Below are 23,281 nucleotides of genomic sequence, written 5' to 3'. Positions count from 1 at the left end.
CAGGGTGAGCAACAGAGGAGGGATCCCTCACCCAGGACGGACAGACGTGCAATAGATCCCACAATTTGATGGATATTTGTGGACATTTATGGACATTGTGTTGTGTTTGTCTGCACCTGCACTGACGGGTTTTTTTTGCAACGAAGTTCCTAAACGGAGAAAAAAATAAGTAATTTTGTGATGATGGTCTCTCCCTCTGTGGACCGGTGGGAGTCTGGTCCTAGGATGTTGGTGGCCCCCTAAACAAGGTTTTTGTTTGTGGCCCTGCACTCTAAGCACAAACACCAAATCACTGGTTAAAACTGAATACAGACGTGTTTATCCCTCTGAGGTTTGAGGCCATTTTCTCCACTTTTACATATTTTCTTAAATGTATCTTTTTAAGATACTTGCAGATGTAACAATACTCAAGTGTTTCATGTCTAAATATTAGAACCTCCGCTGTAAGCACACTGAGGCCAGTTTGTCCTAGAACACTGTAGAAAGAAATAATTTAGGACAAATGCTGGAAATTTGAGGTCTGCTTTTTGAAAAATGTCAAATCCCTTGTGAAAACACACCTTCAGTCATGAGAATGAACTGTTTTGGTGCTTGAAATAGGATATGAATACAGTAATAGATAAGTGTAGAAAACAAGTCTAAAATGACATTTTGTAAGATTGTTTTTTGAGCACAAATGTTGTCATTCTGCCTACCGCACAGAGTGTTTATGCCAGCGGCCGGCCCTGTCTGTCTAAATGAAACAACACCTGAGACTTGTTGGACGTGTCTCTGGATCGATGAGAGCCACAGGAAACAGATTCTCAGCTCCTGAGTCTCAGCGTCCTCACTCACTCATCTCTGACCGGCCGTCCTGATGAGCAGCAGCAGCAGCAGCATGACTCAGCCGTTTGGACCTGCTGCTGTGAGTCAGAGGAGAGTCACAGCGACTCAGCAGTTTTCTCTTTACTCTACTAATGTTAATGTAACAGAGATCACACACACACACACACACACACAAACACACACTCTCCCTCTCAAACCTGAATAACAAACCTGAGGATATAAAAGCATCCACTGACTCTGGTGTTTCTCTATCTGCTGCCAAGTATAAATAAATAAATGGTGGACAGTAACGGAGTAAATTTACTTGAGTACTGTACTTAAAGCAGAAGTAAGCGATCCGGTGGTTTTGGCTAATGCTGCGTTCCAGGCAGGCTTTTGAAACCGTAAGTTACAGCTTCAAGTCACAACTTACGACTTTGTAGCGTTCCAGACAACCCACTCGTGTTTCTCCGACCTGTTTTACCGGTGAAAGTCACTATAACGGCCACTCGTAACTTCTGACCCGTGAACTCGTACCAGATCGAACTGGTACGACTTCACAGGTCACGAATTACGGGTTGCCCTGAACGCACCATAACTTCTTGTCAGCAGATGGAGTTAGCAGTCCCCGCCCTCGTCCCTACGTCACCACATTCAGGCGCATCCCTTGGCTGCACACACAGAGAGGACTGCCCCTTTATGCCGTTCTCTCTCCTCATTGGATAAAAATTGTAGGATAGAAAAAATTGTTTTCTCCTGGGCTCAGAGCAGAGCAGAGTGACTGACAGACCCGTGTTTCAGACCAAACACTCTATAGAAGTGATTGTTGTCGGAAGATACAACTATTTAAGACTTATATTAACACAAATATATCACTTACTGTACTTAAGTACATATCCAGAGGATTTGTACTTTACTTGAGTATTAGATTTCTTTGGTACTTATTACTCTTACTTGAATACATTTCCAAGACAAATATTTTAACTTTTACTGGAGTTAATTTGTAGGAAGGCTGAAAAGTACTGGTTACTTTCAGGTCTTTTTCTAAAATCCTATTGGACACAAGCTGTGTTTGTCAAAGAAGGAAACCCTAACCCCTAAAAGCAGCACATCAGTGCAGCTGCTTTCAAAGAGTTCATTCTCAGAAACAAGAGTTAAAAGCTCCTTACATTCATTTAGAAACTATTAGAGTCATTCATTGATGTGAAGAATAAGAAATTTACTCTGACTCTTACTCAAGTACTGGGGTTGAGTACTCTGTCCATCTCTGTACTCTATATAGTACATATCCACACACACAGACAGGTTTGCGTATTACTGTAATAAATGGAGCAGTGTGTGACTGAGGTGAACTTTGATCTGGTTTCTCTGAGCTCAGTCCGACACACTTGGCTGATGTCCACTTGCCTTCAGATGTCACAATAAACTACCCCTCCCTCCCTCCCTCCCGCTCTCCCTCCCTCCCCCTTTAATTAAAGCCACAAGTCTCCTCTGCATGAACTCAGGGAATTACATAGAAAAAACCGTCACACTTTGTAATGTTGGCAGAACCTTCTGTGAATGAAGGGCTTTTATTTTGAAATTCTGATGTATTTCAGTCTTCACTCATGCAGCTGATTTCACAACGAACCAACCGAAGAAGAATAAAGTATAAAAATAAAAAAAAACTATACATGAAATAAAATTAATTTAAAAAAAATACAGCAACAATTATTTAAGGTTTAGAAACTATTGATTAAATATTGATCATTAAGGTTTTTTCTCCATTTCACACTTTCAAAACACTATTGTTCAGAGGTCATCAATTAAAAAACAGCTAAATAAATACAAACAGAGAGACCCAGCTGGTTGCGAGCCATAGATATATATACTGACTAGATGCCGCCTTCTGCTTCTCAGCGTACGTCAATAGCGCCGCCATCTTGGTCTTGTCCATAGACATATAAGCGTCTGACCAGCAGTCAGACCCTTGTAGAACACATTTCAGTGTATTTATGCATGTGGGTGTGTGTCTGAGTATGTAAGTGTATATTTAATACATACAAAAAAATTATTTAAAAAAATTCAATTTTTTTTTGTATATATGTCTGACATTTATAATAAACCAAACGGCTTGAAAATCGGTTGAATATTCGGTGAGTTATGGTGATTTTAATGGTTGATAGACCTCTGCAGGAAGTAGAAACGGTTTCCCCCTGACCAAGATGGCCGCCGCGTTGACGCATTCCACTCAATAGAGTTGCCTGGGAACGCGGCATCTAGTCAGTAGGCTATATCCACAAGTTTCTGAACGTCATCTATGGTCAAAACCGGAAGACAGTTTTGCCGGTTTGGTGGAATCGTACGTTTACGTTTCCATGGTTTTCAGTCGTTGTCATAGTTGCGGTAAACGCATGGATCTATTAACGCTGGCTTTTAACACGGATGTCAGTCTGTGTGTGATATCCACTGTTAAAAGCTGCTGTGATGATGCATGCCTTTTACAGATTTTCATTGAAAAAAGAAAAAAAAAGAAATCCATGCATTTACCGCGACTACCGAAACCATGGAAACGTAAACATAAAATTACACCGGAAGAGCAAAACCGGCAAAACAGGCTACGTTTTTGACGTTCGGAAAAAGGTGGATAGGCTACATCTATGGTTGCGAGCCAGCCGGCCCCCAGTGCATTGTGGGCCATGAGCCCCAGAGTCCACACAGTGAGACCGTGTTAGTTAATGTAAAGTCCTGAGCTGCTCCAGCCGCTGCTTCAGCTCCCTGCTCCTCTTCCTCAGCTCGTCCTTCGCGGCCAGCAGCCGCCGCTCGTCCTCCCTGATCTCCGTGACGAAGGCCGCCGCCTTCTTCAGGATCACCACCTTGGCCGCCTTGTCGTTGTTGGCGACGGCCGGCACCTGGTCCCTCAGCGCCAGGAAGCTCATCTTCAGCTCGCTGCGCCGCTGCCGCTCCAGCACGTTGTGAGTCCGCCGCCGGTCCTCGCCGTCCTCGCCGCCGTCCGACCGCGGGCTGCAGCACCGCCGCCCGTTGCCAACGGTAACGGCAACGTCAGCTTTGACTCTCTTGACGGCCGGCGGCTCCGGCTGCTGCGCGGCGTAGTTGTGCTGGTGGATGCTGATGTGGGAACGCTTCAGGACGAGCGGCGACGGCGACGACGAAGGCTCCGGTCGCCGGGACGACTTCCTCCTCCGGTCCACCGTCACCACGTCGATCTCTTCATCCTCCTCCTCCTCCTCCTCCTCTTCTTCTTCTTCTTCTTCTTCTGGGGGAAAAAGAAAGGAGACGCTGGTGTCAACAACAACAACAACAAGTTTTATGCTTCAGATGAAAACTACACCAAGGTTTCTGTTGGAGCTTAAAAAGCCTAAAAAACGTTGAAAATGTTAGGCCTTAAAAAGTCTTAAATTCTTCTAAGTGTTGTGTTTAACCCTTTAATCATTTTAGACAGGTCTTAATTTTCTTATGCACATGTAACACAACCTCAATTGTGCTTTATTGAATGTATTTTCAACTACAAACGAGCCCACATGCAACACACAACTTGCATATTGCAGCCAATTTACTTTGCAAGTAATTGTGCGACTCTGTGTTTCTTTTGCACATTTTGTGTTGTGTCTTTTAATCCAATAATGGTCTTAAAAAGTCTTAAATTTGAGTTGGTGAGATGGTCTGGTAGCACTTTACTTGAATAGGTATTCATAAGATTGACATAACAGCTGTCATAAACATCAATGAATACTTATGACTGTCGTTAAGTGTCATTCAGTAAGTTATGTCACTTTTGATGCAAAGTTGACATTGTTTGAGATGTTTTTGTTCTGAGAACTTGACATCATTTTTAAAGTTTGTCCATTAGGTCTGTTATGACAGTTTAAATTGTCTTTATGTCAAGTTCTCATAACAAAAACATCTCAAACAATGTCAACTTTGCATCAAAAGTGACATAACTTACTGAATGACACTTAACGACAGCTGTCAGAAGTATTCATTGATGTTTATGACAGTTTTATGTCAATCTTATGAAGACCTATTCATGTAAAGTGTTACCGATGGTCTTTAGATCGTCTCATGGATCAGCCCCTTCAAAATAAAAGACTCTGCTCTACTGGATGGACTATAGGATTACTAGAGATGTCTTTCCAAAATAAAAGCCTGCCGTGCCGTCTCACCTGATTCGCTGTCGCTGCAGCTGAGCGGCGGCGTGTCCAGACACACTTCTGAGCCGCCGCCGATCTCCGCCGTCGTCTTCTCGCTCAGGCCGGTGTACGGGAACACCACGGACGGGTCGATGCAGTCCGTTGTTGCCATGGAGGCGTGGAGGTCCTGCAGGTAATCCTTGTTCACCTGAGCCCCGCCCACCTTAGCGACCGTCGCCGTCTCCGCCGTCCCGTTCTCCTGGTGAGCGTTGGAGTCGTGGCGTGCGCGGCGCAGCATGGCCAGCCGCTCCGACACCACCTGCTCCAGCCTGGTGGCGGCGGCGAAGCTGCTGCTCCACATGCAGTCCTGGATGATGAAGGACTGGAGGAAGGCCTCGGACGCGGCGCCGTCCTCGTCCAGCAGCGCCGACACGGCCTCCAGGTGGTCGGCGGCGGACAGCGAGACGTCGGGGGACGAGGAGGTCGTCCTGCTGGGGGACAGCGGCGGCGTCGGCAGCAGCTCGAACTTCTTCCAGATGTCCTCGCCCGGGCCCGGCAGCAGCTGGCTGCGCGGCGGAGCGTAGAAGTCCTCCTCCTCGCCGTCCAACAGGAAGTAGGGCTGCACCGTGTCGTAGTCGTAGTCGTAGTTGCTGCTGGACATGGTGAGGACCGGCGGCATGGCGGCTGCCTGAGGAGGAAACACCACACGAAGGTTAAAGGGATAGGTCACCCACAATTGAAATTGCACTCATTATCTACTCCCCCTCATGTGGACTAAGGGCTGGGAGAAGTTTCGGGGAGCATACGTCAGTCCGACTGCCCAAAAGTCCGACAGCTCATTTCTCCGACTACCCATATAAGGTTAGGTTTAGGGTAAGGTTAAGGGTTAGGGCTACTTAAGTCGGAGAAGTGGGAGGTCGGACTAATGGATGCAAAAATAAAGAAATTGTATGGTCGGAGAAATGGGTAGTCGGACAGACGCCATGCGCCCAGAAGTTTCAGAGTCCTTCGTGTCTTCTCTGAGTTACAGGGGGTCTCGGCGTAGCAGTGCATGTCCATATAACGGTTGCAAATGGATACCAACTGTCTTGGTAACAAAAAGACACACCAAAAAACATCCAAATACCTCCGCTACAAAACAAGCTCGAAATATAGACTTATTTAATTTTTTTTCGGGACAATTTTGCATTTCGGGGCTTCAATACAAGACGGACATTACATACGAGCAGCATGGAGGTATTTGGATGAAAGTTGGTATCCATTGACAACCATGGACAAATACTGCTACGCGGACCCCCCCCCCCCGTTACTCAAAGAAGGCCCGAGAAATTCGAATTTTGGATGAACTATCCCTTTAACTTTGGATTTATAACATGATGAATGAGTTGTTCTGTTGTTACAGGACGGAGGAGGTTTAAAGTCTGAGTGTCGCTGACTATGTTTCTATTTTCTTTTTTCTGTGTGTAAAGCTCTTTGTGTTACATGTCTATGTAGGAAAAGTGCTTTATAAATAAAGTTTGATTGATTGATTGATTGATTGATTGATTGATTGACTTTGCAACTACATTATAAACTCAGTATTGTGTTATTGAACCGTGGTTTTATAATAATATGCAACAGTCGCGCAAAACTCCATCTGAAACAACTTAACTTTACATCTATGGTCGTTATGATTCATAAATCTGACTCCAGCTCATGTGTCACCCATGATTCAGCCGCTACGAATCCAATCGGCTGTGATAAATCTGAGAGGAAACTAATGTTTTAATTGTGTGTCTGTATCTGTGTTCTTTCTTACTTGTTGCAACAAAAATTGCCCTACGGGGACACAAATAAAAAACCTTGACCTTGATGTTGACATAGGCTATCTATCTATCTATCTATCTATCTATCTATCTATCTATCTATCTATCTATCTATCTATCCATCCAGATGTTGTCAGGTGAAAGCTGCAGAGTGTTAGAGATGAGCAACTTCCGGTGATGATCAGATGATTTAAATGAAGGCTCATCATTGTGATGCTCTAAACTTTACAACTCTTTAGGTTTCCGATGAAAGTTAAGACAATAAAACATCAGGACTCAAGCATGTAAAAAAAAAAAAAAAAAACAACCTCACAGAGCAAAGAACTTGTTACAAAAACGAACAGAAAATCTACAAAGTGTAAAAAAAAACAAAAAACCTCCGAGTTATTCTAGAGAAATTAACTTTTATTTTTTTATAGTACCGAGCTGCAGCCGCTCGCTCACTCACCGTTATATCCCGGGATAAAACTTCAAAGGTCCGAGGTGAACAGCGAGTTAAAGTCCAGATGTGTTTGTTCGGTTTATTCCAACAGAGTCCGTGAGTGACCGCGTCGTCCTCTTCTGATCGCTGATCGATACCAGAGTGATCAGATGATGATGGTGTTGACTCCTCCGCTGTGTGACGGTGACTCACTCCGAGCAGCTGCTCTCAGACCTTTAATACCCCCCTCCCTCCCCTACCTACCCTCTTACCCCTCCCCATCTGTCGTCATGCGCAACTTTCGCGCCAAATATTGGTACGTAGCACAGCGAAACGACCTCTGCGCGCGATGGGGACAGCGCGACAAATGACGTCGACACCTTTTCCGTCAGAAAACCTGGACTGTGATTGGTTTGTTTTCATTGCAGCGCGCAGGGAGATGCCCAGAGGAGCGGGACTAGTTCGCTCCGCGGATGTGTAGCCCACTGAGGGCGGTGAGGCGGCAGGGTGGTCCACGCTGACTGTAAATGATGCAGAGGGAGAAAGTTCCGGGAAAACAGCGGCACTCATTCAGTCAGTCAGTCAGGAAAACAACAAACAAACAAACAATACAAAACAATACGACAAACAAACAAGAATATACAGTAGCTTGAATAGATAAACACATAGAAATATATGAGAATAAAAGGAAAATAATACAAAAAGGGACAATAAAAATACTATATTAAAATAATAGTACTAATAACATAGGCTAATTAAAATAAACCAAAGAGATTAAAGATTATTAACTAGAAAAAAGAATATTGAAATATATTTATTTAAACAAAAAAAGAAGAAAACTATAAATCTTGGAAATCAATCAGCTGAAATAAAGTGTGAAGCTCAGTTAGAGGTCACTGTGCAGTGAGTAATGCATGATGGGAATTCAGGTGTTACTGGATGATCACTTTACTGATGATGTTTAATGAATGAATAAATGAATGAATGAAGGTGAGTGAGCTGCTTTCACCTTCAGTAACTAACTTTACGTCAGATAAACAGTCACGTAACGGAGGTAAACAAACCAGATGTGGTGGAGACGAGCTGCTCTGTACTATACATTATATTCCATGACATCACGGGGGTGGAAGTACAGTCGAGGGAAAAAAAAAAAACTTCTCTGTGTTGTGGTGGGAAATGAAACCGTCACACTGCTGCCCTCTGCTGGCTGAGGCAACACACTGATTCAGACTCCACACTTCTGCCCTTGTCCAGGGCCGTTGTCTAGGGGAGAAAGGTGGTGATAACTCTAGGGGCCCAGCGCCCAGTGGGGCCCATAAAAAACCCCAGTAGTCTAATCTTTGTATGACTGATTTATTCTGCGTAAGACCCTGACTAATACTCATAGTACACTGTAAAAACTCAACATCTTTCCAAGAATATTTGTCTTATTTCTTGTCCAAATGTCTCATTTCTAGTCAAAACTAATCTCTTTCCACTTAAAATAAGACTCATCACCTAAAAATTAACTTGTTTTTAGATAATTTTCACTTAAATTCACAATAAATAGAAAAATCTGCCAGTGAAAGTAAGTTTTTTGTGCTTGTAATAAGGAAGAAAAACTTGCTCCACTATCAGAATTTTTCTACTTATTCCCAGTGAAAATCTGCTTGAAAGAAGTAAAAAGTGTCTAAAAACAAGCTACTTTTAATATGATGAGTCTTATTTTAAGTATAATGAGATTTGTTTTGACTAGAAATGACATTTTGACTAGAAATAAGACAAATATTCTTGCTAAGATACTTGAGTTTTTGCAGTGTAATGCTGCATTAGCATCAAAACAAAGAAGGCTAAATAAAAAACGATAATACATACGTAGTCTAAGAAAAAAAAAAGAAAAGTTAGGGGGAGGGGCCCACTTTAGTAGTTTAAGGGGGCCCAGAATTCCTAGCAACGGCCCTGCCCATGTCTACTTCACTTGTGTAATTCTTGTATTTATATGTTATATTTCTTCTTGCTGTAAACATTTTAAATATTGCTCTGTATAAACGGAATTTAATCCATTGCCTTCCTCTGCTGTGATGAGAAAAGCTTTTATTCTGCTGCCCCCTGCTGGCTGCAGCGACACAATGTAATTACTGTAAAACAGTAATAGGGCCTACCAACAGTGTGTACTAAACACCAAAACAATTAGTGTTCTATAACAGTGGTTCTCCAACTTTTCGGAGCACTGGGCCCCTGCACATGTTTTAGCAGCGCTGAGGACCCCCACTTCCCCCCAGGCAGGAGGTGGAGGGGCAAAAAAGGCCCAAACCAGACAGAATTGACAGAAATAGAAATAGCCTTTTTTTATTGCATCATTCCATCGTTGTTAAATACGCTCAATGTTGTATTTTTTAAGATGTATGTTACAGACAAAAAATAGGGAGTTTTACACTATATTCCTGTGCAATATTTCACAATAAAAGCCCAATTAAGAAATGAATTGAGACTGTCCACTGAAACAACCAAGTCTGACCGATTTTCCATTAAAACATATGGCACTGGGGAAAATGACAATAAGCTTAGGCAATGATAATGGCTTCAGTCAATATTTTAATATAAAGTGACGAATGTCTGTAAAGGTCACTCATAAAATGATGTGTTATCATTTGAAGTACCCTTGCAATCGCACCAAGTACCACTAGGGGTCCAAGTACCCTTGGTTGAGAAACATTGTTCCATTATGTAAAGGTTTTTGCAATCCTGTTTAATTAACAGTACATTAAATGTACTTAAAGTGTCAAAATGAAAGAAATGCTTGTGATTCTTTGTGCCATTTTACATTGTTATTATTCTTTTTTTTTATCATAACATTATTTATAGTTTTGAGTAATTACATTGATTTAATTGGATGTGTATTGTAGAAGGTCTCCCTCTGCTGGTCCTTTATATGTGTAGCAACCAGTGGCAGTGACAAATCCTTTTAGTGAACTGGTAATATGTGACAGGTGAAGAAAGAAGAGCTGTAGTTGCCATCATGAATGAGTTCTGGGGGATTTGGTTGCAAACTAAATCAGAAGATATTGACCTGCTGAAAAGAAATGAACTGCAAAAGAGTTTAAAACTTGATGTGTCTAAAGCAAGAAATCAGTGTCAAAGTAAGACTTCGCCTTGCTCTAGTATTTATCAATATATTAAGTTTGGGAATATTGTAGTGGATGAAAAACGATGGGATGTCAGTACACGGCTTTTTGAAAAAGCTATGACACAAGATGAAAGTTGGGCAGCCATAGCTTTTTACAGTCATGCATACTGCACTATAAAGCAGCAGAAGGAAGATTACCTCACAAAGGCCAGAGATGATCTCAGAAAAGCACAAGAGTCTCTGAAGTTCCTCAGTGAGGAATGCATGGTGTGCCTGCAGATTATAAAACTGTCCCCTGCTCAATCAACCAACAGTCAACTCAACCAAACCAGCCTTGAAAAACAGTTTTTAAACAAGTGTAAAATGTTGAAGTACTTTGATGACAACATTAGTGAAGCTATAAAAAAGCTGGAGGAGAGTACGTTTTCGCTGTGGAGGAGAAACCTCGTTTCCCATGGGAAGCTCTGACAGTGTTCTTTCTTGGACTTCTGCAGGTAATTGGTGGGACACTGCTCACTATTTACATTTGGAGCACTTTCTCAAGTTGGAATGGGGATGATCAGTGAGGGAATATCAGACTGCATCCATGGCATCGAGTCCATGGTGACAGGAAAATTCAGCTGGAAAGAATGGGCCATAGAAAAAGCCATTTCTATTGCTTTGTCCCTGATTTCATTTGGAGTTGGAAAGTTGATTGCAAAGGGCTTCAAAGCCTGTAAAATGGCAATCAAATTTGCTAAAAACATGAAGTCAATGCCAAACTTTCTCCACAGACAGGCGAAAGATGCCATTAGTACTGTTGTAAAGACAAATGTTAAAAATGCAGTGAAGTGCACAACAAAGAAATTGGTAGAAGAAACCATTCAGTATGGATTTGGAAAGGCAGAAAATGCAGTAATGCAAGAAATACTAAATGGCATTAAGCATAAGGTGAAAGAGGGAATTGTAAATGATGTGGCTTCCAACATGGAAAAAGAGCCGCTGACTGCTTTAGTAGACCCCATTATTCTCTCACATCTTCAGGATAAAGAACATCTTTCTGATCTCATAGAGGACGAGGAAAGACGGAGCGAACTTCTGTCTATTTTCAGAGAATTAAGCAACACTGCATTACAGCCATTCTATGCTGATCTCAGTTGGCAGCACAAGCTCAACTCTTCCATCTCCAAAGTGATTGACGGAGTGAAGTCACACCTCACAAGTGGTCAAAAGTGGACACGTGTATTTCTGACAACTATCAAAGTTGCTCATTTGGCAGCACTGGGAGGAGAAGCAACCAAAGCAGTTCTCACCCTGTCAAAAGAGTTTTTCTCAAACCTTCACGATGAGCTCAATCAATTTAACCAGGAAAAATGTTCCTCAGAGAACATGAGGCAAAATGAGCTTTCTGAACCAGACACTAAGATGCTGAAAAACTTCAAACAGGATTTATCTCAAACCATCAGTGTTTTATTATCCGACGCTCTGGTAGAAGTGTTCCACCGGAAATTCAGCAGTCACATTGTTTCTTATGCCCAAGGCAAAGTAAATGGCTACATACGCAGTTCCACAAGAACTCTCTTGAATACAAACAGAACAGAGGAAAAACTCAGAGCTGGACAAAACACCATTGGAAAGATGGATGTAGATCTGACGTCAAAAGACAAACCTCCAGGTAAACAGGCATTGCTGCATGCTAAAAAGATCAGGGACCCTACAACAGCAGGTACTATTCTAGATATCAGAGTCCTGTCAGAAGCCACTGGCACTAAGGTTGTCATCCTAACAGAGGGAAGTGATGGCAAGCTCCAAAACTGAACCCTAGCACTAAACCTGCCAGTCAAACCGTGACATTGATGTACAGGCCAAAGAGTTCCCAATACCCTGACGGCCATTATGATGTGAAGATCAATAATAGGACTATACCTATAATCAATGAAGGCAAGAGCTGCCTGTTTCATGCTTTAGCACGAGGTATGAAACCAGGGGCCAGTGAAAAAGAGATCACCTTGGAGGCTGGCCGGCTCAGATCTGTGGAGGCTGATGCTCTCAAAAAACATTCAGGCCAATGGGAGAAGTTTGTTGAGCGCAAACTATGGACAGAGACAATTAGAAGAGGGGACTGGTACATGGCAGAGGGAGCTGAAGAAAGACAAGAAAATGTAAAAGAAACCGAAAAGCGGCTTGGTTAAGTTAAACATTACGGAGATGCAAGAAATGACAATCGTGGTCTTGGAGAGTTCATCAATGCAGATCATCAACCACCAGTGAATAGTATATGGAAAGCTATAGAGCTGAACCTGTACAGCAAATTGGCTAAAGCCTTTCTTGAAGTGGGAACACGCACCTCCCTCAAATGCCCAATCAATCCCACCAACAAACAGATAAAAAATGTGAAAAAATACCATGGCCGTCACCTTCTAAGTGTTAATGTGCCTGTAATATCCTTGCGATATTATAGAAAAATGGACGGACACAGGAGCTACGTTTGAGGTTAGTTTACTGAACACTTTTCAATATGGCGGACATGCATACAGGTCAAGAGGTCAACCAATTCTAACCAGCCTATGCTGCCACCCTGAGGACAACTCCCGTCATAACATAACATTGTCACTCTTCTACATTCCTCCCCCCTTAAAGCAGATATCAGTGGCACGGCCGTTTCGGCTAATGCTGTGTTCAAGGCAGGCTTTTGAAACCGTAAGTTACAGCTTCAAGTCACAACTACGACTTGGTAGCGTTCCAGGTAACCCGTAGCTCGTGTTTTTACCATCCTGTTGTCTGTGAAAGTTCCCTATAACGGCCACTCGTAACTTCCGACCCGTGAACTCGTACCAGATCGAACTGGTATGACTTCACAGGAAGGAAAAACACAAAGTACGAGTTTCCTTCAACGCACCATGAGTTAGCAGCCCCCGCCCTTGTCAGGCATCAATTGGTCCTCGTGCTACGTCACCACATTCACGCGCATCCCTTGGCTGCACACACAGCCCTTCATGACGTTCTCTCCCCTCATTGGATAACACTTGTATCCCACAAGGAAAATTTTCTCCTCGGGTTACAGCAGAGCAGAGTGACGGAGAGACTCGTGTTTAGGCTGAAATACTTCATGTAAGTGATTGCTGACGGAAAATAGGACTATTTAGGACTTATATTAACAAAAACATTCCACTGATATCTGCTTTAAGCTATTTTTTTCCGTGCCCCACAATAACATTGTGTCATCTTACACCTACTCAACTGACACTGAAACAACAATTAATAGGCACTTAAGGTTTGTTTGTCACTCAACACATTTCACAGTAACAATAACCAACAACAATCACCAAGTTACTTTTTTTTTTCGTTTTAAACCATCAATTTAACACTCATAGTCATTCAAATAACTTGGTTTGCACACAGTCCTTTGTGACCGGCGCACAGGTGCTACCACAGGTGGTGACAGCCCTGCAGCATCTGGAGGTGGAATGTCAGACACTGATGGAGTTGCTTTGTCTGGAGCAGGACTTAAGACACTCTGAGGGTGTGTCTCCTGAACACTGCCATTTCCTGCCAGAGTGGAAGTCTCTGACGCATCCCTTACTGCTGTGGGTGAAACAGACAGTCCCAATGGTTCTGTGACCTTTGCCTCCAAACAGTCCCCTTTCTCAGGTCTTGACAGTATCTGATCCACATGTCTGCGCACAATGTTACCATCTCCTAACATGACCTTGTAAGAGACAGGACCTGTGATCTTTGTAATGAAACCAGGAATCCACTTAGGACCATGACTGAAGTTTCTCGTGACCACAGCATCTCCTTCTTGGAATCCTCTCCCTTTTTGCTGCTTGTCATGATGTTTCTTTTGGCTGAGCTGTTTTCGCTCCACCTTTACTCTGCGATCAGGATGAAGCAGATCCAGTGTAGACCTTAACTTCCTTCCTTGCAACATTTCCGCAGGTGAGAGCCCTGTGGTGGACTGTGGTGTAATGCGATAATTAAACAGCACTCTCGACACTTTAGTGGCAATGCTGCCCTCTCTTGCCTTTTTCATCATTGACTTGAACGTCTGGACTGCGCGCTCAGCACAGCCGTTGGATGAAGCATGATATGGAGCAGATGTGATGTGCTCAATATCATTTTTCCTCAGAAAGTCTTTGAATTCCGCACTCACGAAACATGAGCCATTATCGGACACAATTGTCTCTGGTATCCCCTGATTACTGAAGCTCTTTCGCAGGCATTCAATTGTGATGGCTGAGGTGGAGGTTGTTACAGGATAAGCATCCATCCACTTTGAATGCGCGTCCATCAGGATCAGAAACATGTGTCCCATAAAAGGTCCGGCATAATCAATGTGTAATCTCTGCCACGGTTTGCTTGGCCACTCCCACGGGTGAAGTGGTGCTGGAGCAGGCAGGTTACGGTGTTCTTGGCATGTGACACAACTTTTAACTACAGTCTCTATGTCTGCGTCCAATTTTGGCCACCAGAAGTAGCTCCGTGCTAAAGCTTTCATCCTAGTGATACCAATGTGACTAGGGGTGTAACGGTATATGTATTCGTCCCGTGCCGTCACGGTACGGGGGTCACGGTTCGGTGCACACAGTCACACGACGAATACGTCTGAATGAATATTTAAAAAAAAAAAAAAAGTCGAGTCCTCACTCCAACCCAGGTGGCGGTAATGAGCCTCGAAGCTGCCTGCAGCCGTCATAACAGACGAAGAAGAGAAGTGATGAGAGTGTGAAGTTAGAGGAGTTGCTGCTTCATTTATGTCTCCGTGTGGCAATGAAACACAACGGCGGCGGCTCGCGACCATAGACTGTGTAAAGCAGCTCGCGACTGGTCCACCGGACAAAGTCCGTCGGCGCTATTTCACGGATGCGCGCTGCGTCGCTAGGAATGCATCAAACACGTTAGCGCATGTTCACCCCGATATGTCAATCACTGGTGCAAGGAAAAAGGGAGACCGCACACTATGTACACATTGTCTGATGAAGGGCTGACGCCTGAAACGTGTGAGTGACATTAAACTGTCACTGGAGCTTTTAACTAGTGTGCGGTCTCCTTTTTTCCTTACCTGTGTCTTTCTTGGTGATCCAGCACCTGTCTTCAGTTTTTTTGGGATGTGCGTTCAGCTGCCTAATATGTTTTATGAACACAGGCAGGACCAGAAACATCACCAAAGTAACTGGCATTTTTTAATAATAATAATTTAATAATTCGAATAATAGTTGCCAGTTGTCAAGTGCAAGTCTTTTTCCCCTCTAGAATTAATGAATGGCATTATAACACTCCTAATGTATTTGTTTTATTTTATATTCTATATTTTTTACTTTTATAACACAAGACAGATTTTAGTTTTACATTCAATTAGTGTCTGTTGTACCGAAACCGTACCGAACCGTGACCCCCAAACCGAGGTACGTACCGAACCGTGACTTTTGTGTACCGTTACACCCCTAAATGTGACCATGATGTAATTGCTGTAACATGGCCTCTCGTCCTGGTGGCGGCACCACAACACGTGACCCCCACAGTACACACCCATCTTGTACACTTAACTCTGTTTTTCTCACAGAGTAAGGTTGGAAAGCTGGATCTAAGTCGTGCATTGGCCAGCCATGTTGGATCAACTGTGCAACTCTGGACAATACAGGGTCTCTGTTTGTCCACCTGCTCACTTCCACTGTAGACACGAGGGTTACAGTCTCCATCATGAGCACTCTTTCCTCCTGTTCCTCCTTGGCTGCAGGTTGCGGCAGAGGAAGGCGACTCATGGCATCTGCATTTCCATGATGTTTTCCAGGTTTGTAGATGATCTCATATTCATACGCTCTCAGCGTTACAGCCCATCGCTGAATACGAGGAGATGCCATGTTAGGCACAGCCTTCATCTCGTTGAAGAGGGATAGCAAGGGTTTGTGATCAGTACAAATGACAAACTTCCTTCCGTACAGGTATTTGTGGAAGCGCTGAATGCCAAACATCACTGCCAAGCCCTCTTTGTCTAATTGTGAGTAGTTGGATTCAGCTGATGTCAGTGTCCTTGACATAAAGCTGATTGGTCGCTCTTGTCCATCTGGCATTCGATGCAACAACACCGCCCCCACTCCATAGGGCGAGGCCTCACAGGACAGGATCAAGTCTTTTTGACTGTCATAATGCACTAATACTTCAGACGATTGCATGAGGCGCTTGGATTCCTCAAACGCTCTCTCTTGTTCTGTCTCCCATTTCCATTTTTGTCTCTTTTCTCAACAGTTCATGCAAAGGAGACAACAATGTGGACAAGTTTGGCAGGAATCTGTTGTAATAATTGAGCAAGCCAAGGTACGCACGCAGTTCAGTGACATTAGTGGGTGCTGGTGCTTTCTGTATTGCACTGACCTTGTGTGGTAGGGGATGAAGTCCCGAGGCATCCACTTTATGTCCTAAGAACTCTGCTTCCTGTTCCATGAATGCACATTTGTTGCGCTTTAGGCGAAGGCCAGCTTCCTGCAGACGTGTCAGCACCTGGTTCAACGTTGCCAGATGTTCTTGGTCACTTTGTCCTGTCAACAAAATGTCATCCAAATATACTGCCACATTTGGGATGCCAGCCACCAGACTCTCCATCAGTCTCTGAAATATGGCTGGACTGGAAGAAACCCCAAATGGCAGACGGTTCACCTGGAACAGACCTTTGTGTGTGTTAATGGTGACATAGGGCTTTGATGCTTCATCTATAATCACCTGTTGATAGGCATGGCTCAAGTCCAGTTTACTAAACTTTTCACCACCGGACAATTTCTCAAACAAATCCTCTAGTTTTGGTATTGGATACTGTTCCAACTTTGACACCAGGTTGACTGTGAGCTTGTAATCTCCACAGATGCGCACTGAGTTGTCAGGCTTCAACACAGGAACAATCGGCGCAGCCCACTCAGACCACACTTCACTGGCTCGATTATCCCTTGATTGGTGAGTCTCTCCAACTCGACCTCCACTTTCTTTCTCATAGCATAAGGGACTGGGCGGGGTTTATAGTACTTTGGAGCAACTCCTTCTTTTACGTCTATTTTTGCTGGGTGGCCCCTCCAAGTTCCCAGTTCCTCTTTGAAAACGTCCTCATTCTGCCTTAACACCTCTTGCAGTGTTATCTGTTTTTGTTCTATGTTGTTAAGCAGAACACAGTTCATCCCCAGCTCTTTAATCCATGATCTGCCCAACAGGTTTGGCCCTGGCCCAGCTACGACCACCACTGGAAGCTGTTTGGTTTGGTCTTTGAACTGCACAGTTACTTCTGCTGCACCTAGTGTGGGCACTCTCTCACCAGTGTATGTTTTAAGAGTCAGTGAACAATCTTGCAGCTTTGGTGTACACCCTGCTGCTGCCCATAACTTAGCATACTCAGTCTTTGATACAATTGTCACACTGCAACCTGTATCTACTTCAAATTTTACCATGTTACCATTTAGGTTTAGCTGAGTAGTAATGGGGTCTGTTTTTGCTATTTTTGGCTCTGTTAGATTGTGCAATGTAAACACCTCTTCATCACTAGAGAGATTCACAGAGGATTCACTTATGTGGTGTGCAGACTGTTTTTTATCCCTTTTTACAAACTGCTTATGCCTCCCTCCCCCCTTAAGCTGCTGCTGGCCTATAGGAGGCAAGGATCTGCACATCTTCTTCACATGTCCTTTTTTTCCGCAGCCATGGCACTTTTCATTGATGAACCGACAGTTCCGTGCCACATGTTCACCCCCACACCTGTAACATGTTAGCGGTGTCGTTTTTCCTTGCCACTTCTGTCCCACTTTCACATTGTGCACTGGCAGTTGTGCTGCAGCTTTACTCACATTACTGTCCAACGTTTTCAGTTGCAGTTGCAGGTCCCGCACGTCCCTGCTTGCGGTCTCGATGGCTTGTGCGACTTTCAGCGCCTGCTCAAAAGTCAGGTCGGGCTCCGCCAACAATCTCCGCTGGATGCGGTCATCCGCAATGCCGCATACGAGCCTGTCGTGCAGCATCTCTTTCAGCTTATCCCCGTAGTTACAGTGTTGAGCCAGCTCCCGTAGCACCGCTACATACTCCGTCACAGTCTCATTCACCGCCCTCGTCCTCGAGTTAAACTTGAATCTCTGGACTATCTCACTGGGCTTTGGGTTATAGTGTGACTGAAGCAGGTTAGTCAAGTCCTCATATGACTTCTCACCAGGCTTCTCCGGGCTTAACAAGTTTCTCATTAAACTATATGTCTGGCTGCCAACTGAGCTCAACAATATAGCCCGCTTTCTTTCAGCTTCCGTGATATCGTTTGCCACAAAAAAATGTTCCATCACCTCGACGTACTCCTCCCAGGCTTGAATCTGGCTGTCAAAAGCCGCGAGTGTCCCAACCATTGCCGTAGCCATCCGGACGCTGTCTCCTCGTCGCTGCTACTAGCTCCGTCGTTAGCGTTGCTGCTAGCGTTTAGCCTCCTCGACGCCCGACCCGCGTCCCCGCGTAGCCGAACTCACAAGCTGCTTCCTCTTCTTACAACCCACAGTGAGCTCGCTGGGTCTCCTCGTCGCCAAAATGTAATATCCTTGCGATATTATAGAAAAATGGACGGACACAGGAGCTACGTTTGAGGTTAGTTTACTGAACACTTTTCAATATGGCGGACATGCATACAGGTCAAGAGGTCAACCAATTCTAACCAGCCTATGCTGCCACCCTGAGGACAACTCCCGTCATAACATAACATTGTCACTCTTCTACAGTGCCAAAGGAAGTACATGGTGAGTTTCCTAGTACAAAATCAGGAGCATTCAGGTACGCATTAGCTAAAACAATGAGCGAGGATAATATCGTGGGTACCTTCAAAATGATCATGTTAGGCTCAATGCCTGAATGCAAGTTGATCAGTGGAAACAACAAAAATTTTCAGAACAGTGAGAGGAGTAAAACCAGGCTTGCCACTTTTGAACAAAATTTTCCACAACAATCTAAAGATCTGGTGCATGCATGGTACAACAAGTTTAAAGGCAAACGTGTCATGACAAAGGCCCATCTCAACACCCTGACTGAGTGGATTGACAACTGTGGTTATTACATATAATGTATAACTGCATTTTTTTCAGTGTGAGAATAATGAATTATATAATTGGTAAATGATGTCAAATGTTCATGAGGAAGCACTCCATGTTTTAGCCATATTTGTGAGGCCCAAACTGGTGGGGTATGTCATGTTCGTGTTCCAAGGATGAGGCCGTGTTGATAGCAAGTAACTTAGTTTAATGTCTCACGTTCTCAACAACATACATGTGGCTCCATGCAGTCTTGCTCTACTCTGTTATATGGTACGGTAAGCTGACTACTAACCAGTACTGCCGCCTAGCGGTCACACATGTAATAACATCCAATCATAACATCCCCCCTTTTCTAAGGTAAAATGCATTAACATGAATCATCACATTAGCTGTGTCAGTTATTTCAATCATTTCTCATTCAGCATAACTCTGCAACACATAAGCAGTATAAACAGTTTATATCAGATTGCATAACTCATATCTAAGCCACCACTAGACCATTTAGAACACATTCACAACATCAATCAATATACATTTTTGTTCAACATCTTTAACATGCATATTGAATTTTCTTTGTTTATAAGTTCAGTGAAGTTCAATGAAACTGAGTCTGCTAAACCGAATTGCCCCTTGGGGATAAATAAAGTTGTCTGAATCTGAATCTGAATCAGTCTATCAGGCTTTCTGATTTCTCTTGTGGACCTTCTTAACTCAGGTTCGCTTGGAGTAGGTGTGTGAGAGTCAGTGTTAGAGTCCATAGCAGGTGTGGGAATTACCTGAGATTCACCACAGGTTACACTGAGCTCACCAACAGTCCCTTGAGGAGTCATTAATAGACTGCGACGATTGCGTCTGAGTATTTGTCCATCATCAGTTTTCACTGTGTACGATCGTGGAGCAACTTCTTGCAGGACAGTTGCTTTTGTACTCCATCCATCAGCATCCTCAATCCTGACTGTGTCGTTGACTTTTGCATCATTTTCTGTTGTCGTAGCTTATGTTCAATCTTTGAGTGATTCTTTTGCTTTAATTTATCGTTTTGATGACTCGGCAACGTTGTTCGTAGCTTCCTCTTCATCAGCAGTTCAGCTGGTGATAGGCCGCACTGAAGAGGTGATGCTCTGTAGCTCAATAAAGCCAGATAGGGATCCGAGTCACTGTCAGCTGCTTTCTTTAGGAGTTGCTTGAGAATGTGAACTCCTTTTTCAGCTTGCCCGTTTGACTGTGCATAGTGTGGGCTTGACGTCACATGCTTGAAATCATATTGCACTGCAAACTTCTGCCATTCTTTGCTGCTGAAGCAGGGGCCATTGTCGCTCACCACGGTGTGTGGGATGCCATGCCTGGCGAAGATAGATTTAGCATGTGTTATGACACAAGTTGATGTTGAGCTTGTCAGTAGCGCCATCTCAGGGAAGTTTGAGTAGTAATCCATTACCACTAAATAGTCTTTACCTCTGAGATGAAACAAGTCCATTCCTACTTTGTGCCATGGTGCTGTTGGCACCTCAGCTACCACCATAGGCTCTTTGCTCTGCTTGTTCCTGTGTTTCTGGCATGTTTCACATTTACTTACAAGTGTTTCAATGTCTTTGTTCAGTCCGGGCCAGAAAACCGTGTCTCTCGCCCTCCTTTTGCACTTTTCGATGCCGAGATGGCCTTCATGTATCCTGTGCAACATGTCCATTCTCAAAGCCCGTGGAATAACAATCCTGCCCTTTTTCAACAGCAGACCGTCCACAGTACTAAGCTCACCTCTAACATGGTAAAATTGTGGACATGAACCAGCTGGCCATCCCTCATCCATGTTCTTCATGACATGCTGTAGCTCCGCATCCTTTGCTGTGGCCTCAGCTATTTGTCTTGACTTTGTATCCGACACAGGCAGTGTAGCCGACACCATGTTCACGTGACACTGTATGTCCTCGTCTGTTTCACTCACACTGTCGCCTGTAGTTGCTCTGGATAGGGCATCAGCAAGGACTAGGTGTTTACCTGGAGTATATATCAGTTCAAAATCATACCTTTGCATCTTCATCATTAACCGCTGAATCCGTGGAGACATTTCATTCAGATTCTTTTTGATGATGGCGACCAGCGGTCGATGATCAGTTTCGACTGTGAAAGACGGCAGGCCGTACACGTAGCTATGAAACCGCTCCAAACCATACGCCAGTCCCAAACATTCTTTTTCGATCTGAGCGTATCGGCATTCAGTTTTTGTCATAGCCCGAGATGCATAGGCTACCGGTTTCCAGTGCTCACCCTCAGCCTGGAGTAGAACGGCACCAATACCATCTTTGGAAGCATCTGTAGACACTTTTATCCTCTTCGTGTGGTCATAAAATGACAACACAGGTGCTGTGCTCAGTGTGTCCTTGAGTTTTTGCCACTCATGCTCATGTTTCACTGTCCATTTAAACTCACAGTCCCTGTGCAGAAGCTCTCGTATGCATGATGTCTTTGCTGTCAGATTGGGAATGAATTTACCTATGAAATTCACCATCCCCATGATGCGTAGCACCACTGTCTTGTCTGTGGGCCTTGGCATGTTCTGTATTGCATGTATTTTGTCTTTATCTGGTTGGACACCACGTGCAGACAGCCTGTCTCCCAGGAAGAGGATCTCTTGAACGCCAAACTCACATTTACTCTTGTTGAGTTTCAGTCCATACTTTTGTATGCGTTCCATAACTCTGTTCAGCCTCTCGTTGTGCTCTTGGGCTGTGGACCCCCATATGATGATGTCATCAATGTAGACTCGAACTCCATCCAAGCCCTCGATGATCTGCTCCATCGCTCTGTGAAATATTTCAGGTGCTGACTTGATTCCAAAAGGCAGTCTGAGAAAGCAGTGTCTGCCGAAGGGCGTATTAAAGGTACAGTACTTGGTGCTGCTTTCATCCAGTTTCAGCTGCCAGAAGCCTTGTGAGGCGTCAAGCTTTGTGAAGTATTTGGCACCTGACATTTCACTGATGATCTCTTCACGTGTAGGTATTTGATAATGTTCACGCTTTATGCTCTCGTTTAAGTCTTTAGGGTCCATACATATTCTCAACTCACCATTCTTTTTCTTTGTGATGACAAGTGAGTTGACCCAGTCTGTAGGCTCATTAACCTTTTTGATTACTCCTAACATGATCATTCTGTCGAGTTCTTTCTTTAGGCAGTCTTTCAGTGGCGCCGGAACTCGGCGTGCTGCATGCACAACTGGTTGGGCTCCTTCTTTCAACTGTATTTTATATGTGAAGGGCAAAACACCAAAACCCTTGAAAACATCTGAAAAGTTCTGAACAATTGTGTCCATACAGTCATTTGTTGGGTTTATGGTTGGAACGATGCGATGCACTCTTTTCACAAGCCCCAGTTCTTCACAGGCTCTGTCACCCAGAAGTGATTCCCGTCCCTCATTCACAACAAAGAAGAATAGGTGGTGCACTTTTCCTTTAACTGTGACACTCAACCTGCATGTGCCCAAACATTTGATTGGCCGCCCATTGTAGTCTTTCAGTCCAGATTCTTTTCTTTTTATTTGTGGCTTATTTTTCATTGCCTTCACATCACACATGCTTATGAGATTTGCTTTTGCACCAGTGTCCAATCTCATGGTGACTACAGTCCCATTTATCATTAGAGGAGCTATCCACTTATCTTCTGTAGTGACATCATTTACATTGTCTGGCTTATTTATTTGTTCACTTTCACAATTCACCATTCCAACAAAGAACGTGTCACTGAGATCAGGCTCGTCTATTAAGTTTACCGCTTCTTCTTTCTTCCCCTCTTTCCGTTTGGAGAAGCATTGTTTAGCAAAATGATTCTTGCCTTGGCAAGTGGAGCATTGCTTACCAAACGCTGGACACTGTCTAGGCTTGTGCTGTGAGCCGCAGCGCTTGCAGTTTATCATCACGTCCTCCTGCTGTGCAGGCCGGGTCTGTGTGCGCCGTCTCCGCTGATACGACACCGCTCCAACCGCTGCCGCGCTGTCGCTCTGCGCC

General features: G+C 44.0%; 1 protein-coding gene and 1 pseudogene across 5 annotated transcripts in view; one reads left to right on the top strand and one right to left on the bottom strand.

Moving 5' to 3' along the window:
* Window positions 1-3,481: 3,481 nt before the first annotated feature.
* LOC146969758 (transcriptional regulator Myc-B-like) lies at window positions 3,482-7,367 on the bottom strand. 4 transcript variants are annotated; one of them, XM_085804804.1, is made up of 3 exons: window positions 7,188-7,367; window positions 4,968-5,622; window positions 3,482-4,060 (listed from the first exon to the last, which is right to left on the bottom strand). In XM_085804804.1, exons 2-3 carry the CDS (start codon window positions 5,611-5,613, stop codon window positions 3,519-3,521), a joined length of 1,188 nt encoding a protein of 395 aa, XP_085660930.1. In that variant the 5' UTR covers window positions 5,614-5,622; window positions 7,188-7,367; the 3' UTR covers window positions 3,482-3,518. The 4 variants fall into 4 exon arrangements, with proteins under 4 accessions (XP_085660930.1, XP_085660927.1, XP_085660928.1 ...); XM_085804801.1 differs by having other exon boundaries at window positions 3,482-4,057; window positions 7,188-7,351; XM_085804802.1 differs by having other exon boundaries at window positions 3,482-4,054; window positions 7,188-7,351.
* A 2,780-nt stretch (window positions 7,368-10,147) lies between these two features.
* LOC146969756 (uncharacterized) overlaps window positions 10,148-23,281 on the top strand; it is a 53,565-nt pseudogene continuing 40,431 nt past the window's right edge. The window contains exon 1 of the transcript XR_015038087.1: window positions 10,148-11,971. The product of XR_015038087.1 is annotated as an uncharacterized LOC146969756 (transcript). The remainder of the gene's footprint in view (window positions 11,972-23,281) is intronic.

This window comes from Trachurus japonicus, chromosome 17 (genome assembly GCF_045865225.1).
Source record: "Trachurus japonicus isolate A0001 chromosome 17, Traja_1.0".
Lineage (NCBI taxonomy): Eukaryota > Metazoa > Chordata > Actinopteri > Carangiformes > Carangidae > Trachurus > Trachurus japonicus.
This window is presented reverse-complemented; position numbering and strand designations above follow the sequence as displayed.